The 19,757-nt window shown below is 39.5% G+C and overlaps 1 protein-coding gene across 1 annotated transcript in view; it reads right to left on the bottom strand.

Annotated features, from left to right (window-relative positions):
* Positions 1-12,444, bottom strand: part of LOC124789865 (tether containing UBX domain for GLUT4) — a 55,354-nt gene extending 42,910 nt beyond the window's left edge. The window contains exons 1-2 of the mRNA XM_047257377.1: positions 12,203-12,444; positions 1,698-1,753 (exon numbers count right to left, since the gene is read on the bottom strand). Coding sequence (XP_047113333.1) covers positions 1,698-1,753; positions 12,203-12,289 — 143 coding nt within the window. The 5' untranslated portion in view covers positions 12,290-12,444. The remainder of the gene's footprint in view (positions 1-1,697; positions 1,754-12,202) is intronic.
* Positions 12,445-19,757: the final 7,313 nt, after the last annotated feature.

Raw genomic sequence — 19,757 nt, 5'->3', positions numbered from 1 at the left:
GACTGTATAGGGCATAGTGAGCCACAGAAGAGAAGTCACAAACGAACTAATTGTAGCCCGTAAAATCTAATTTTAAATAACTATGATACAGGGTGTTTCAAAAATGACCGGTATATTTGAAACGGTAATAAAAACGAAACGAGCAGCGATAGAAATACACCGTTTGTTGCAATATGCTTGGGACAACAGTACATTTTCAGGCAGACAAACTTTCGAAATTACAGTAGTTACAATTGTCAACAACAGATTGCGCTGCGGTCTGGGAAACTCTATAGTACGATATTTTCCACATATCCACCATGTGTAGCAATAATATGGCGTAGTCTCTGAATGAAATTACCCGAAACCTTTGACAACGTGTCTGGTGGAATGGCTTCACATGCAGATGAGATGTACTGCTTCAGCTGTTCAATTGTTTCTGGATTCTGGCAGTACACCTGGTCTTTCAAGTGTCCCCACAGAAAGAAGTCACAGGGGTTCATGTCTGGCGAATAGGGAGGCCAATCCACGCCGCCTCCTGTATGTTTCGGATAGCCCAAAGCAATCACACGATCATCGAAATATTCATTCAGGAAATTAAAGACGTCGGCCGTGCGATGTGGCCGGGCACCATCTTGCATAAACCACGAGGTGTTCGCAGTGTAGTCTAAGGCAGTTTGTACCGCCACAAATTCACGAAGAATGTCCAGATAGCATGATGCAGTAATCGTTTCGGATCTGAAAAATGGGCCAATGATTCCTTTGGAAGAAATGGCGGCCCAGACCAGTACTTTTTGAGGATGCAGGGACGATGGGACTGCAACATGGGGCTTTTCGGTTCCCCATATGCACCAGTTCTGTTTATTGACGAAGCCGTCCAGGTAAAAATAAGCTTCGTCAGTAAACCAAATGCTGCCCACATGCATATCGCCGTCATCAATCCTGTGCACTATATCGTTAGCGAATGTCTCTCGTGCAGCAATGGTAGCGGCGCTGAGGGGTTGCCGCGTTTGAATTTTGTATGGATAGAGGTGTAAACTCTGGCGCATGAGACGATACGTGGACGTTGGCGTCATTTGGACCGCAGCTGCAACACGGCGAACGGAAACCCGAGGTCGCTGTTGGATCACCTGCTGCACTAGCTGCGCGTTGCCCTCTGTGGTTGCCGTACGCGGTCGCCCTACCTTTCCAGCATGTTCATCCGTCACGTTCCCAGTCCGTTGAAATTTTTCAAACAGATCCTTTATTGTATCGCTTTTCGGTCCTTTGGTTACATTAAACCTCCGTTGAAAACTTCGTCTTGTTGCAACAACACTGTGTTCTAGGCGGTGGAATTCCAACACCAGAAAAATCCTCTGTTCTAAGGAATAAACCATGTTGTCCACAGCACACTTGCACGTTGTGAACAGCACACGCCTACAGCAGAAAGACGACGTACAGAATGGCGCACCCACAGACTGCGTTGTCTTCTATATCTTTCACATCACTTGCAGCGCCATCTGTTGTTGAAAATTGTAACTACTGTAATTTCGAAAGTTTGTCCGCCTGAAAATGTACTGTTGTCCCAAGCATATTGCAACAAATGGTGTATTTCTATCGCTGCTCGTTTAGTTTTTATTGCCGTTTCAAATATACCGGTCATTTTTGAAACACCCTGTATCTATTACAAACTGTATAACTAGTCAAACTAGACTATATCTTAAAACACTTGAACATACTTAATGTCATATTCTTCTGCTTGAAATCCATGCTTACGGCATACTTCTTCGAGGACCTATAATGAAACAAAAAGATAATGTCAGTCTGTCACCAACATAAACAAATGAATGTTGCCAAATAGGTAATTTATTTATATTATATTATTTATAATATTTAGAAATATATTAGGATCAGTTAGGTTACTGGTAACTCAGTCTTATTCTTCTACAAGAATTATTGTAGTTGTAGTAGTAGTTGTAGTAGTAGTAGTTGTAGTAGTAGCAGTAGCAGTAGCTTTATTCATCCGTAGATCTCTTTTTACAAGGATATAGGACCAGTCAAAGTATTTACAAGTTTAGATCAATTTAAAATAAAGTAACTCTTATGCACATATATTTAGAGACTTCTAGTTATAGACAATCATTAGATTTACTCCTGGTATACAATACTTTTTTTACAAATAACTTATTAAATAATGTAATAGCACTCTGTTCACTCATATCTCATCATCAATCAATGCACACACTATACACACATTGTTTCATAACACTTCACTCACTACACACACACACAAACACGTGCGTAAACACCCCCCCCCCCCCCTCCACTCACACTCTCTCTCTCTCTCTCTCTCTCTCTCTCTCTCTCTCTCTCTCTCTCTCTCTCTCTGTACCGCAACTTCCCATTTGCTATCATGAAAAACTGAGTCAGCATCCCTCCATAATGAGTGACACATTGAGCTCAGAAAGAGGAAGAGGTGTTAGTATTGTGCTATGCATAGCTTGGCACTCAGTATTTCTAGAAAGGAAAAAAGAAGGGAAAAAGCATAAAGTGAAGATGTTATGGGGAATGTTGGATGTTTTATAATATTATTATTATTATTATTATTATTATTATTATTATTATTATTATTATTATTTATTTGTATAACTTTTTTATCAAACCCCTACTTTGTTTTATCTAAGTAATCCTTCAATCTATAAAATGTACTGCATAACAGGTACTTTTTAGCTTCCTTTTTAAATAAGTGTATTTTGCAATTTCTTTAATCTCTTTTGGTAATTTATTGTACAGTTTTATTCCTTGGTAGAAAATGCTGTTCTGAGTTTTATGTTTATTTTTTCTTGGTAATTGTAAGCTGAGTCTATCTTTTGTTGCATTGTCATGGACAGAGCTGTTTATGCAGTAATTACCAATGTTATTTTTGATGTGTACAACTGACTGGTAAATGTATTCACATGGAGTAGTTAAAATCCCCTTTGTTTTGAACAGATCTTTACAATGAGCTCAACTAGTATTTTTGGTTATTATTCTTATGGGTCTTTTCTGGAATTTGAAAATTGTGTTCATATTTTGTGTGTGTGTCCCCAAAAAAGAATGCCATAGCTAAGAAATGAGTGTACATATGAATAAATTGTAACTAAAAGACACTGCATGTTACACACTGATGATAGGATTCTAAGGGCATAACATGCTGATGACTTCTTTTTGCTAGTACCTTTGTGTGTTCACACCACTTCAACTGAGAATCAATATTCATTCCTAGAAATTCTGCATTTGTTACACAGTCTATATAGGGGTCATCTAAATTTAAGATTTGACAAAAAGCGACTTACGAACAGACAAGAAGTAAGCCAGAGACAGAACAGTACAGATTTAAACAGCTGGGACCAACTGAAGAAGACTTGTTAAGACGCCCAATGATTCACTCCCTCATGAGAAGAAGGAAGCATCCGTAATGGAATGAAGACTGTGACAATGCAATAGCCCAAAGACAGACACTCTGGGGGAAGTGGAATTGTAAGAAAACCAAGAAAAATTGGGAGAACTTTTTGGAACACAGAAGGCTTACAGCCAAGATAATTCAAGGAACCACATGGATCTTCACACAAAACCAAGTAACCCGAATTGAAGAGAGCTTTGCTAGGTATAATTCCTGTGATTTCTACAAAGCCTTCAAGTATACACTCAGAAAATACAATCTGCCAAGCCTCCACTTCACACACTCACAGGGCAAACTGGTTTTTAACAACAAGGACAACTGCCATCTCTTTGCTCAGTACTTTACAAACCTACTCAACTGTGATCCACCCAGTGAAGACTTTGACTCCAAAAAAAACACACCAAACCCAGACTCGCTGCCTCCTTCATTGGAAGAAGTTGGACAAATAATTCAACTTTGAAAGAATAATAAGGCAGCTGGAGAGGACTATCATTGTTCAACACTGGAAATGCGCTGGAAGAAATGCCTTGGCCAAGGACATCTGGAAAACAGAAAAATTACTACCTGATTGGAACACGGCTCTGATCCATCTGCTTCACGAAAAGGGAAATTTTACTGATCTGAACAACTACCGTGGAATTCCTCATTTCGGTAACATACAAGATTCTCTCCAAAATATTAGTAATAAGGGCAGAAGATCGACTGGATAGTCAACTTGGAGAATATGAGGGAGGTTTCAGGAAGACCTGAGCCTGTGCTGAACAGATCCTCAACCTTAAAACAATACTTGCATACTCCAAGATGAAAAAACGCAAGGTGGTAGTCACGTTTGTCAGTTTCAGGAAGGCCTACAACTCTGTTGATAGAGAAACGCTTAACAAAATACTCCAGGTACTAGGACTAGACAACAAAACCTGCAGACTCATTCAATAAACCTTGATCAACACCTATTTCAAGGTCAAATTTAGAGTTGAGATCTCAGAAAGCTTCGAGATAAAACCTGTAGTGAGCCAGGGGGATGGACTCTCCCCACTTCTCTTCAACTGTGGCCTTGAAAAGGTTGAGAGAGAATAGCGTAAGGAACTGATCAATTTGGGTGTTCAGGTTGGTGTCTATCTGGGCCGTAAGAACAAGGGACTGATTGTAGATCGCGGGGCTTTCACAGATGACATGGCACTGATTGCTGATTCTCTTGAAATGGCAACAATGCAGGTAAACTGCCTCAGCAAACAGGCAGCCAAAGGGGGTCTTCAAGTGTCGCTGGAGAAAATAGTTCTTCACCAACATCAAAGAAGCTAATAGAGAGATGTTACTAGACCAGAGAAACATCAAAAGGACTGAGAAGTTTAGGTATCTTGGTGAACGGATTGAACCCAGCTTATCAGAAAAAACGTAATTATCCACGAGAGTCAACAAGTGGAACTAACCTATCGACTAACTACAAACACCTACAACAAAAAATGCCTGTCGCGCAACCTGAAACTTAAGCACTACACATAAGTCATACAAACCAGATGCCCTGTATGCCATTGAATGTCTTTCCACGAACCAGAGAGGTCTGATGGAGAAATTGAAAGTCAGGGAGAGGAGATTCCTCAGGAAGATCCTAGGCCTGGTAGAAGAAGATGGGGAATTGAGAAGGCAACATACTTCTGATCTCTATGAACGTATCAAGAGGCTCTCTGACTGAGCAAGAAAAAGAAGGATAATTTTCTATAGCCATGTTGCAAGATTGTCTCCAAATTGATTGACCAACCACCTGTTCATCTTCTGGGAAAACAAGAAGGTTCGCACCACTTAGCTGACAGAAACTGAAAAGGACATTAAAGAACTGGGAATAACTTATCTCCAGAGCAGACAGTCTGTGAGATGTACCCTGAAGGAAGTCCGAGGATTTCAGGAAAATCCCCGAAGGAATGGTACCCCCTGGACAAAAGAAAGGAAGGAGTTATATCGGCAGAGGATGCGACAGTGCTGGACAAAGATCAAAGCCAACTGTTGAACAAGCATGATACAAAGTAGGCCCATTTGAAACAAGAAGAAGAAATCGATACAGTGACTTGATGATAGCTTATAACTCAGAAAGTACTGTGAATTAACTGGGAAGGTAAACACAATGACACAGCAGAAAAATATTACTGAACTGCCAAGAATGTGCCTTGGTTTGAAATACCAATATACATAACTTTTAAAATAATGGTGCTTCATGCACATCTACATACATACCGTACTCTTCAAGTCACCATACAGTACACAGCAGAGGGTACCTTCTATTGCTGTTAACCATTCCCTTTTCCATTTTACTTATAACAAAAACTGTCCATATGCTTCCATATGAATCCTGATTTCTCTTACCTTGTATTTATTGTCCTTACGTGAGATATGCATTATTGCCAATACAACTGTCCTGCAATCCATCGTAAATGCCTGTTCTCTGAACTTTCTCAGTAGTTTTCCACAAAAATTATTTGTTTACCATCTCCAACCACTTGTCTTCTCACTAAAGCACGGTCCAGAGCGCTGTCCAACAAGTACATGATCTCTGCTAGAGAACGGCACACCAAATCCGAACACCTACTCTACATGCTTCCTTGGCTACTTTGACAGCTGCACCTTTTTACCATATCCCAAATTATCATGATACCCACCATAATACTAGCTCTTTGCCTTTATTTTTGATCTGCTGTATGGCATCTTATGTGGTCTGAATATTTTTCTGCTCAATATATTTGATGAACAGATTTCAGGGCCTGAGTCAGATCATACGAGAAACTTTCTACTGCAATGGCTTCTCACTCATGACTTCTTGTTCCCAGCATTATAATTTGTAGTAGCTCTGGAAGATAAACTCTGAAAATCAGAGAAAACAGCTGAACAGCGGACTCCATTTCCCTTCTTAAAGCAATCCAAATACGTAACGAAAATACTTGATACAGGCTTAGAATTGCGGAAAACAAACATTTAAAAATGTAATGTGTAATAAGAGATTTCTTGCACTCCATAAAACTTAATATCACTCTGGGTCTCCATAGATGCCAAAGTGGCAGTTTGATACATCCCTGGCTCCTTATCCTGAGGTCTAATACATTCAGATCAATGTAATGTCCTTCAGTGCAGATCCCAAATGACTTCGTTGTACATGATTCATTTCTGATTATGCACTCCAAGCCTCCTCATGAACTCCTGAACTTGCATAGTTGATGGGGAACAGAATTCACAAATTTGTTCCATTTACTGTTGATGGTCTATGTTTGAACTTCCACAAAGTTACGCACCTGGCTCCAATTGCTGTGTGGCATTCTTCATTACACCGTGGGGCAGGTTTTCTTCCGATATGATTGCTAGACTTTGCAATGGATTCTCCAGCAATTTGGTGGGTCAACAGCTAATATGGTCTAACCTGTCCTGGCTGTATAGGAATAGTCCATATCAATTCAAGCAGGATAAGAAAAAAAATCTTACCTTCATAGTCTCTGATGTTATTGAATTTAGCATATGTTAAAATGAAGGACTAAGTAAGGAACATATATTTTTTTGTTTTCTCCAAAAAAATTTCTGCTCCGAGATACAGCCCTCCAAAGATGACACAGTGCATACTATTTTGACGATGAAAATTTTGGAAAAAAATTTAAAACGCTGTATCTCTGAAGCAGTTCTAGATTTTTTTATTATTATTTGAAAGATAATTGCTTTATGATTACAAAGAAATCCCCCATTTGGACTTATCTGTCAAAGTTCTTTTAGTATAGCATTCTTAACTTTTTTTGTAATTTATGGATCTCTTTTTCAAAACTGCCAATCCATAAAATTTGATTTTCTTCTGTTGATTAGTACCATATAATTCTACATTCCCTGAAAAGGAGAGCTTACACTTGTAGGTTGAACATGTTTTATAAACAGTTGAAACTTTTGCCGTACATAAAATCTGTTTTATTACCACATTATCACACAACAGGCTCATAAAAATCAAACCCTAGTCTTATTTAACATATTTTTAGTTTTGAAAGATGAGTAACAGACTCATTTTTCATGATTTTGATATAGAGTGATGCCTTCCTATTGAATCAATAGGAACTGGAGTACTTACAGTCTTCAAAACACTGAACAGGAGGTGAGCACTGGTGGCATTGTTGCTGTCCATCAGCTGGAAACCTATTTCCAGCAGCTGGTCCATGTGGTAGCATAAAGTACAATTTCGTTTAACTCGGAGTCTATAATTTCTGCAATCCACCAGTCTCTCACACACACACACACACACACACACACACACACACACACACACACACACACACACACACACACACACACACACTCTCTCTCTCTCTCTCTCTCTCTCTCTCTCTCTCTCTCTCTCTCTCCCCCCCCCCCCCCTTCTCAGATTACGAATCTGAATGTTATCCTACTGTTTCTGAGGTGTTGGCCAAATGAACGAAATTTCTTCTTTCTTGCTCTTTGAAGTGCTTGCAATATGAGTTCACTCATCATTTTGAGTCCAAAAATGTGTCTTTTAATTCCTTTCACAGGAGTTTGTCTGGACCATTATTCTTTTTTCTGCTCACGGAATTCTTCAAGTTCCTCTTTGGACAAAAGATGGGGATGTGTAAGATTTCGTGAAACTCTTAAAATCCTCAGCATTCTGAATCACAGATGTATTTGGTGTGGAAAGATTATGTTTTGTAGAAAGGTGCTTCAGCAGCCCGCCCACACTATCACAATGATTATTAAAATGACTAGGAGCACCATCAGAAATAATGGAGATCTTCTCTGCCCCTGTTTGCAGTTGAAGAATTTTGCACATTGCTGGCAAAGCATGTGCTGAGTCATGTCCTGTGTCATCACTTATAACTCCAACACTTGTGGTCTTGTTTTGAAAATATGTCACTCCTTTAAAAATTGAAACCTGGTCATTACTCCAATGATATCCTTGTACTTCTTGTGGTAGAATTACAGACCAGTGCTCTCAGCAAAATCATAGTGAAGCAATAAATATAGTTCTTCAGCCTGTACACATCCTTCCACTTCTGCAACGTTTTGTTGTTGCAATTTCTTCAGAAGCTGGTGCGTTACTCGTTTCACTGACCATTTACCAAGTTCATCAATGAAACTGTCAAAGGCAACAAATTTCTTAATTAGTTTACTTTCCTCCCATGTCACACATATAATTTCTGCAGAGTTACCTGCTACGTCTTCCAGGCCAAGTGTCTGTAAAGACAGTCCTTCCTTTCCATGGCAGTCACCACATTCTTGAAACAAACAAGACTCTCACTTTATGTCACAGAGTACTAATGGTCCGACACACCCAAGCAAGGTGTCATACGTCAAGTGTTCCAGTAACATCTTCAAAGTTACCACACAAAGTTCAAAATTTGTGCAGTACATACATAAACAGACATCTCTAGGTGGGTGTGGAACTACCCACTTAGGTTGTAGTGCATAAAATTTTGATCTTCCAATATGTGAAGTTGTATAGTTGCTCTTATAAACTGCAAAAGTGTCTTTAATACTACGAGTCATGTACCTCTTCACTTTCACAAATTTCTGACCTTCAACTGTTACAGTTATAGTGTGTTTTTTTTGTTGGCACTCTGACAAGAACAGTCCCATTTATCTTCCAGATAAAATGACTGCACTATTTGAACTTAAGCTGCTTCTACAGGAAGACTATAACAGGGAACTGGTCTACCAAAGACTCCTTTTACACACCACACATTTCTTGATTTGCCTACCACGTACTTTGATACTGATGGAACGTGGTTCAAAATGGTTTTCTTTGAAAATGTTTCTAGAATAATAGCTAACACTTACACCTTTTCCTGTAGGATGCACAATATTCAACAAAAAAAGTGAAAACAATTAACTGCATCAAAGAAAATACAAATAAACATTGTAAAAAAGAAATTAATAAGAAACAACTTTAGTGAAGACGTACATTACCCTTGAAAGTAAAAAAAGATTTTTTAAAATAAACCTGTCCAACTTAAAATTGGAAGCTCTCCTTTACAGACAATATAGTACTACATGGTATTAATCAACAGAGAAAAATCTTAACTTTCCTGGATTGGCATTTTCTGAAAAAAAAAAGTAAATAAAAAAATAAAAAATGTAAATAAAAAAAATTCACAAGGTGACAGTAAAACAACTGTTACAGATATGTCCAAACAGAAGATACCATTGTAATCATAAAGCAATTATCTTTGAAATAAAAAAATTGTTAACAAAATATCTAGAACTGTTAAAGAGACATAGCATTTTAAATTTTTTTCCAAAAATTGCATAGTCAAAATGGTTTTCGCAGTGTCATCTTTGGATGCCTGCACCTTGGGGCAGGATTTTTTTTTTTGGAGAAACAAAAAAAAAAATGTGTGTTTCTTACATACTCCTGACTTTCAACATATGCTAAATTCAATAACATCCAAGACTATGAAGGTACCCCCCCCCCCCCCCCACCTGAAGTGATACGGATTATGCCAGTGTCCAATTTGCCCTGTTAAGTATTGACTTTTGTGGGGTCTTTTCGAGCTCAGCTTCATTCATCAGACGGATACACATTGGAAAGTGATCTCTGGAATTCATATCTACAGCTTCTTCTCACTGAACAGAGTTTGCAAGAACTGGAGAGCCGAGGCAAAAGCCAATAGCTGAAAACAAACTAGTAGCTGTATGAGAGTGTATCAACTGACTGCAGTTCAAAAGATATCTCTTCTACACGAAGAAGCCTCCCAATGACTAAAAACATGGGGCATGTGGTAGCTGAACCTCACAACACATCAAATGCATTGAACTGCCCCATTGCAAGAAATGGGTGGGAGAAAGGAGTTCTTTAAGAAGCTTCTTCAGTACATTTTCATTCAGAGGATTGTGGGGTGGCAGGTACGTAGAACATACTGTGATCTTGATAGCTGTATGAACTGCCACTGCACTCACCCATATATCCATGGCAAGAGGGAGTGGAAAAGATGGTTATCTGAAGCTAACAAAAAGAGGTACCCTAACCTTAGTCTTTTTCCTGTAATATCATTGTTCTTCTAGAAGCATATCCACTTAGAAAATTGTCAGTGAATTGGAAATGAGTGCTTTATAAACAGGTATAAATTGGTTTTTCCTGCACCAACAGCTTCAATTCTTTCTCCCAAAACTTTCTGAACCTATTTAAGTTCCTCTGTAGTCTAGAAACGTATTGGCGAGAGCCTTAGATTGTTGTGGGTTTTCCTTTCCCATCTCTCTCAGCCACAAGGATGCACAGTAGAGATTCTGAGGAACATTAGTCCGAGTGTGATTCTCTGGTTCCTCAATGGGTGCATCAATGTCGTTAACATTGCAATCGTCATTGGAAAGTTGAGTGCTTACAAAGCTGACGGTTTTACTGCTGTTTTCTTTATCTATGGATGACATTTTGTTAAATGTTGTTCTTTGATTGCTGAAAGTGGTGATTGTGTACATGAAGACATCATCTTTTGTGATGATGCATATTTAAGTGAAGTGTTGAAGCTCTTGTTGGCTTCGGAGTGGTTTCCGGATCGGATGCAATCCTACCTCCAAAAGTGCTCGTATTCCACATTCACGCTCAGCTCTGATGTCCGAGTTGCTACTGATCCGTTTGTTGTGCCTCCACAACTCCCACATGTAACTCATCATGACAGAACACTGCATTATCACCAAATTTTTGGCATTTGATGTATCATAACAGTTTGGGACATACGATCCAATTTTAAGGTGGATACAACCTATAATAATGTTTCAGGTAGTTAAAATACATGGTCCCATTTTATTCCAGTGTACCAGTGACGTTTTCATGCAGTTTTTCACTACCCCAGTCTTGCACCCTACACCCAGCAATACTCTCCAGATATTTGTGAGTATAGTAAGGTGAGGTCTTTTCAAAGATTCACTCCTCTGTCTTCATTACTATGAAGATATAATGGCAAACTCGAGCCCTATTTATATCTTTCTGATGTTACTTCTCAGATGGGCTAACTGCCCAGTCTCTCTTTGTTGGTTGGGTGTAGGTGCTGCCTCATGGCACGTCCTTCCCATATTGTGTATTGTTGGCCCCATAGAAATCTCATGAGCAACTAAGGAATTAAATGTCAACTTAGGCAGAGTTTCACTTTCCTGAGCTTTCCACATACAATGGAATTGTGAGAGATGCCCAGAGGTTGCCTACTAGCAACTGTTTCACCTCAACAATCATCCACCCCCTTGGCACATAACACATCTTGAGGGTGTTTTAAGAGAGCTTTGTACCTTCCTTGTGGTTCAGCAAGTTAAGCCATGTTCCCAATCATCCAAAAGACACAATGTTCCATGCCACAGCCGATAATGTTGGCTGTAGTACGCTCAATATTTACGGTAGAAAAGTACCGGCAGGACTTACTATGAACGCAACCGGAAATTTTTAGTTATTTATTCATATTTCTTTATATCAATTCCTGCTCTGGTCGGTATACTTTTTTGTACAACAAAGGTCGAGGTTTATCTAAATGGTACGTGGGCGTGGAAAAGAAAAATACTGCTACATTTAGCTCTCAAGAGACAAATTCCTTTTTTCCTCTTTCCGGACTTCATAGTTTGCAGACTACGTATATTGTGTGGTCCAACTACACTCAACAAGCGTTCACGCGAATATTACTGACAAATGCAGAAGACAAGAAAAAAATCCGTTTATGTGTCGATTGCATTAGCTATTAAATGCGTTTCCACTTCGTATGTCTGTTGAGTCAATGCTAAAAAGTGACAGCTAAAAGTAATCTGACAACTGTTAACACAATCATATAGGATACAGCTCTAAATTTGCTTTTATACCTGCAAAATCGTGGTGTTCGGTGTAACCTTCACTGTTTGGCGTCTGCCGTTCGGTGTTAGTACAATTACTGATTTGCCACCGGACATTATGACACTGAAAGTGTTCACCAGCAATATTTCATTAAGGCATCTCACTTATTCACACGTGAAAACACTGACCTGTCACGAATGCATTACTACGCGAAATTCAAACAGACGAAAACAACACCAAAGTATTTTGATTCATGAACATCTGCAATGACTGAAAACGACAGATATTCCTATGAAAAAGGAAGATCGGAGAAAAACAGAAATTTTGAGAATTATAGATCGAAATCAGAAACTCTTTACGCCTAAAAAGATTCGATACAAGCATTGAAAAGTATTAACAGAATATTGAAGACAATATGCTTCATTCAAACGAAATACCACTTTTAGAATTTCATTTCTATAGTGTACAGCAAGAAAACTACTCAAAAGACTACGGATAAAACTAAAGTTTCCAAGTTACGAAATGTTTCGCGAGGAAAATACTTTCGCTGACGTGTGAACGTTGTGTTAGGTCATGGCTGCCAAGTCTCTTTCGAACTTCTATCTTTCGTATGATACTCTCAGGCTTGTGTTTTTGTTTGGTACTGACATATCTTGTTAAGGTCCTGCCAGTCTGCAATAGGCGGTGGGGGGATGCGCTGCGAAGTCCGCGTGTGCTTTGCAAAGTGAGCGGTGTGTGATGTGTATTGCTTTAAATGGTTCGCGTGTTTAATAAATAACATGGAAGGCGGGAATATAAGCGGTGGTCCAGTTCTTGAAGAAACTTTTTACATTCTTTCCAAAAAAAATACGGTCTATAGGGTGAAACTGACAGAAAAGGGACTGAGTTTGCAAAAGGAAAGTAATGGCAATACAAAAACTGAAACTATTAGAATAAATGATATTGTGGGTTGTCGCTGTATGAGAAGTAAAAGAAGATCAGGAAAATCGTGTGCATGTCATCCTAGCTCCAACAAGCGAAATGACTTAAGAGTTGTTGAGGAAAATTCGAGTGAACAAGATGAGACCGACATAAGTGCGTACCTTTACATATACGCCTACGTACTCAAAAAAATTAAAATGAAATCTGGACAGAAGAGAGAACGAATGACAATAACTCTGCGATTCAGATCATTTGACAGGTACGAAGACAATATGAAGGAAGCTCAAAAGTGGCGAATAGCATTGAAGTGTTTGATAAGGAATAAACCAGTGCCACGAAATATCTTGACAAACGGAGAAGGACCTCTCACGCCGGTGGAAACTGGTAAATACCTGCTTTAATATCTATTTTACTATTTGTCTGTTTCAATTTCAGTAGGCTACCTTTCCATGCTGTGAACTGAGTTCACCCCTGTTGTGTGTTCAGGATTGCGAGAAATGTTTGAATTGATCGAGCTGCTGTTTGTATAAAATTTGCCTTTAATTTCATAGCGTGTAGTATTCGTAATCAATTTTTATTTCTATGAATGTAACATCGGCAACCATTATAAGCATGAAAGATGCGCTTTGACTTCCCGTAATGACAAATCCGTGATCAGCGGCATGAGACATCGTTTGTTTTAGGAGAAGTATTTTGGTTGATTCTGTTGTCTCGTATTCCACCGAAGTAGACATTAAACTTTAACTCTTAAGCGCAGAATATTGTATAAGTTATGCAGATGAGAAAAGAATAGATATTAAAATGGGTATATTTTGAGAAATTTTTGAAAACAGTAATTTCAGCTATGTTGATCTTACAGAACTTTCTGCCATTCAGCGTTGTATTTGTGTCATAATCGTTGCCGAACCTGCAACATACCTACAATGAGGCGGGAAGTTTATGGAAAAAGGGCATCTCGCTACTGACTGACCGTGTGTTGCCTGAAACAATACTAGGAGACGTAGGCGAAAACTGTTTTTCCTCCAGTATTGGTTATCTTAGAAATCTGAACTGAAGAATTTTCGTCCATGTCAGGACTGCGCAGCACAATGAGGTCGCAACGATATTGGCATAAGTTTTCAAAATACTCGGCGATGAATAATTTTATACACCATGCACGTACCAGGGGAAAATATTTAATTTTTATAACAATGAAATAAAAAGAATCAATCGTTCGTTAGGTACAACTACGTTACTGTAAGTCTTCAAGTGTTTAAGGCCAGTAACAGATATTCATTTTCATCTACGACGGTTCATTTTCTGCGATGAGTTTATGTTCCTCGAAATTTCGTGATGGATGCGTATTTACGACGTTATTATATTGCACAGTACGTTCTTGGAACTAGAGGTTATTTTTGACTTCAAGGATTTAGCAAATTCCACAATAATTACAGGGAGCTGATTGCAGCATGGCATACTTAATACCGAAATGACTACCGAAAAGAAAGTAGTAAGTTTTCATGTACTGTGCACGCTTTGTGAATAGAAACTGGCGAATTTACATGGAGCCTTACTTTGCCGTTTAATTTTTATACTATATTTCATGACATTCATACATACAGACAAAGAATATAAAATTTACAGCAATTTAACACTTATCTTACCGCACATTTTTCTAGATGACTTATTTTAAATGCTGAGCGCTTCACCGGTCGCCGCGGAAAATATCTTATTTCATGTATTGTCGACAATAGGGTGATCTCCCACAAGTTACATTCGGGGGTTGTTGTATTACGTTCGTTGTGTAGAGTTTTTGCATATGTACTTTGTCCACTAAATATATTTAAGGAAACTTGCTGTGCGCTGATTTAAATGTTACTGTCAGAATAAGATTCAAAAAGCAGCCCTCCCTTATTCCTACGACTGTCACAAAGTAGCTACCACTCTTGTATTGTAAAGCGCGCTTGGCTATCTTAGAGTACGCGACGCTATTCATTTCGAGTTGCGCGCCATTTTAACCCGTCAGCGGCAGTATTGACGTCAGCTGTTATGAGCCCGTCCGAAGACGAAGCTGATAGCGGTGCGGGGCCAAGGGATTTCGGACTCCTTACGATCACCGTTCACTACGCGGAAGGTTACTGAGCACGCATATCAAAATCTGGTGTACTTGCGGCTCCTTTTTTATTACGTTTTAATAAAACAATGTGGTTGACAGTCTGGTTCAAGTCTTGGTATAACGTAACCCGAAAATTCATTTGCACAAAACTGCTGCTAAAAGTGTAGATCGAAAGAATGTAGCAAATATGTGAAATATAACAAGTAACAGATAACTCATCTGATCTGCAGGGATAGATATTGCCATGATTTTCGTCGCCTTTTAGGTGCTATGTGACGTAAGCATTAAGTACCAAAAAATTAAGACGTCACCACGGAAATTAAAAAGAATATACTTTCTGAAACAACGTGAACTTTGAGATGAAAGGCGTTGCCGTGAATACTTCTGCCTACAGCATGAAGGTTACTAACAAGACGGCGGCAGCTCCCTGTTCCAGAAACGAGGTTCTCTCGGAGTTGTTGTTAGGAATGCTTATATTTCAGTATAGATTTCATGATAACAACTGATCACTAGATGAGACTTCCAACTTCGGTTTCCGTTAACCCTCCCAAAACCATTTGTAGTTAGCCTTGTATAGTCTATGCTCCGAATATCAGTTCTGGATGTGGAGTTACAGCTGCCGGATTTCCTCTTCAGAGTCGATATTAGCTTCCAAGTAAATGCTCCACCGTCTTTAAAACGTGCGTGGATTATCAAGTTTCTATTTCCTTTTAAAACTACATTTTCAGGAGGTTATGACCCACAGCTCTTATATATATATATATATATGCGCGCGCCTTGAACTGCTGGGAAATAACTTCAATTATACAACCAGATTTAGTCGTCTGACAATCAGCAGGTTTATAAAAGTATTCGCAGTATCATGTTACGTGAAATATAGCTATCGCCAGTTGGTAAAAGAATGAACTACGCACTGTTACATCATAATGTAAATTACATCGTCAATCTATTAAAAAAAAGATCTATTTTAAAAAGTTGGCTACTCTGCTCTGATCAAGAGTTACCTTCCTCCGTATACAATTCAAGAATAAGGCCTTCGTGTCGAGTGCTGACGAAATCGGAAACCGGAACAGCTGATTTCGGAGGCCTAGAACAACTGACGATCGGAAAACCGATGTTTGACTCGCTTCATCAACACCTTGACTCGTCCGTCGGAAGCTCTTCGAGAATGCTTTCTATGTATGGCAGTTGCTTCTGGGGCCTAACCGTGTCTACAGTATATATGATTCCGTTCACTTTTGGAAAGAGAACGAAATCTCGCAACGCTGATAAGCCTGTGGGATATAAGTGTGGCACGAAATGTCTTGACTTGAATATGTTCACAAAATTTTTGTTTTGGACACCCTGTAAGCAGGAGCACTGGTAAAATTATGCAGGCAGACTAACCTGTACTACTTATCAAGGTTTTCTTGATCGCTGAGCTCGCTATTTTTGAATCTTAGAAGACTTCCAGTTGTTAGTGTTTAATGTATGATCACTGCCAACGTTACAGATCAGACAGTAATAATAAACTTTATATTATCTAAGTAGCCATTACAATAGGTTGTGTGCTGTCAAGTTAGCTTGTTAGGAGGCATTTCCAAGCCCACCACTAGCGCTGCATACGACTCCTCAGAGATTTGTTAGAATACAGAGCGAAATGAGGAAAATAGTCGTTAATGTGAATATTGCTACGGTAATTACAAGATAGCGGAATCTGTAGCAATAATTACCGCTCTTCAAAACGTATGTCAAGACGCAGTTTCATCAAACAGCTCAATATTTTTTACCTCGTTATATTAATTCAGAATTTAACACACAATAAAGCAATGTTAACACATGGCTGTCTGTGTTTAAACCATCGATTCTACATAGTTGAACATGCAATGTAGCAGTCATAAAATAAAGTCATTTGGACAAAATTCATTGTTTTACTTCAAAATTACCCACATATCACTCTGTTTTGTTCCGTCACACTATTGCCTCTTTGCCTGATTGCCTCTTTTTCAGCAGTCTCTCTGACCGCGTGCAGTTATTACACCAAATGACTTTTAGTACGATGGATTATCCAGTGAACGCTAAATACAAAGTGCCATATGACTGCACTGTGCAACTGCGCCCTTTCATTCCAAAGTTAATAACTTGGTGTTATGCCGAAGACATATTTACTTTAGTTATCTGTGATACCTTACACACATCCCCCATTTAGACAAGGGCCTTTTAATTAAGATACGCGTTTTAGATTATTTGAATTTTAATCAGAGATCTATAAAGGGCGCTACAAACGATTGACCAACTTGGTGGGCGCCGTGCTCTTCAGATTTGCTGCTGCTTGTTGTTTGCACTGAGGTGACAGAAGTTGGGAGATAGCGATAAGCATATACACAGATGGCGGTAGTATCGCGTACATTAGGTGCAAATGCTGTTTGTACACAGGAGATTCATGTGAATACGTTTCCGACGTGGTTGTGGCCACACAGCGAGAATTAACAGAGTTAGAACGTGGAAGGGTAGTTGGAGATAGATGCATGGGACAGTCCATTTCGAAAGTCGTTCGGGAATTCAGTATTCAGAGATCCAGTTTCAAGAGTGTACCGATAATACCAAATTTCAGGCATTACCACTCGCCACAGTCAGTGCAGTGGCCGGAAGGCCTTCACTTAACAACCGAGAGCAGCGGCGTTTGCGTATAGAGTTGTCAGTGCTAACATACAAACAGCACTACATGAAATAACCGCAGAATCAGTGTGGGATGTACGACGAACGTATCCTTTAGGTCAGTACGGCGAAATTTGGAGTTAATGGGCTATGGCAACAGACGATCGACACGAGTGCCTTTGCTGACAGCACGACATCGCCTTCAGCGCCTCTCCTGGACTCGTTAAAGTATCGGTCAGATACTAGGCGACTGCAAAATCATTGCCTGATTGGATGAATCCCGATTCAGTTAGTAAGAGCTACTGACAGAATTCGAGTGTGGCGTAGACCCCACGAAGCCATGGACCCAAGTTGTCAACAAGGCACTGTACAAGCTGGTGGTAGCTTCAAAATGATGTCAGCTGCATTTATATGGAATGTACTGGGTCCTCTGGTCCAACTGAACCAGTTATTAATTGGAAATGGTTATATTCGGCTACTTGGAGACCATTTGCAGCCATTCGTGGACTTCATGATCCCAAACAATGATGTCATGTTACTGGGCCACAATTGTTCGCGTCTGGTTTGGAGAACATTATGGACAATTCGAGCGAATGATTTGGCCACCCAGATCGCTAGACATGAATCCCATCGAACATTTGTGTGACATAATCGAGAGGTTAATTCGTGCACAACATCCTGCAAGGGGAACTCTTTCACAGTTATGGACAGCTAAAGAGACAGCACAGCTCAATAGTTCTGCAGAGGACTTCGAACGACTTGTTGTGTCCATGCCACGCCGAGTTCCTGCGCTACACCGGGCAAAAGGAGGTCCAACACGATATTAGGAGCTGTGCCACGATTCTCGTCACCTCATTGTACGTAAGCAAAGGAAAAAGCTGGCTTTAGAGATAGATAAAGCACAGTGGACTATTTTCGAGTTGTAAAAGCTACTATGAAGTGAATCAATGAGTGACGTTTATCACTTTGTGTGAGATTCATAGATCCTGCAAAGAATTTTGAATTTGTTTTCACAAAATATGTGCTAACAGCCTAATAGACAATACAATGATTTTTGTTTACAGCTTCCATAAACTTCACCAGGGATGTGGGAAATTGAGAATTAAAAGAAAAGTCAGGTCTGGAGAAACTGTATCACCATATTTATTTTTAGCAGTCCCAGGGGAAGTTGTCACATCCTTAAAACTGGAAAACGAAGTAGAAATGTCGGTTAATGGAAGACAATTGTGTGTGCCACATTCGTGTTGCTGACGATGTAGTTCTGTTTGCCACTAGTGCAGATGAACTTCAAGGAGGAGTGAAGAAGGTGACAGAGTAATTTTGAAACTAGATCTGAAAATGAAGTATAGTAAGACTAAAATGATGTACATTGACCACATCGAAAAGAAAATACTTCACAGTGAAATCATAGAACTAGTAAAATATTTATAGTTGAGACAATTGAAGACTACACAACGGACATAAGAGTAATGATGGCCTGGAATGCTTCTTAATAAAATACACTACTGGCCATTAAAATTGCTACACCACGAAGATGACGTGCTACAGATGCGAAATTTAACCGACAGGAACAAGATAGTGTGATATGCAAATGATTAGCTTTTCAGAGCATTCACACAAGGTTGGCGCCGTGCTGACGTGAGGAAAGTTTTCAACCGATTTCTCAAACACAAACAGCAGCTGACTAGCGTTGCCTGGTGAAACGTTGTTGCGATGCCTCGTGTAAGGAGGAGAAATACGTACCATCACGTTTCCGACTTTGATAAAGGCTGGATTGTAGCCTATCGCGATTGCGGTTTATCGTATCGCGACATTGCTTCTCGCGTTGCTCGAGATCCAATGACTGTTAGCAGAATATGGAATCGGTGGGTTCAGGAGGGTAATACGGAACGCCGTGCTGGATCTCAACGGCTTCGTATCACTAGCAGTTG

This window comes from Schistocerca piceifrons, chromosome 3 (genome assembly GCF_021461385.2).
Source record: "Schistocerca piceifrons isolate TAMUIC-IGC-003096 chromosome 3, iqSchPice1.1, whole genome shotgun sequence".
Lineage (NCBI taxonomy): Eukaryota > Metazoa > Arthropoda > Insecta > Orthoptera > Acrididae > Schistocerca > Schistocerca piceifrons.
Note: the sequence above shows the minus strand (reverse complement) of the source record. Positions and strands in the feature narration are given on the sequence as shown.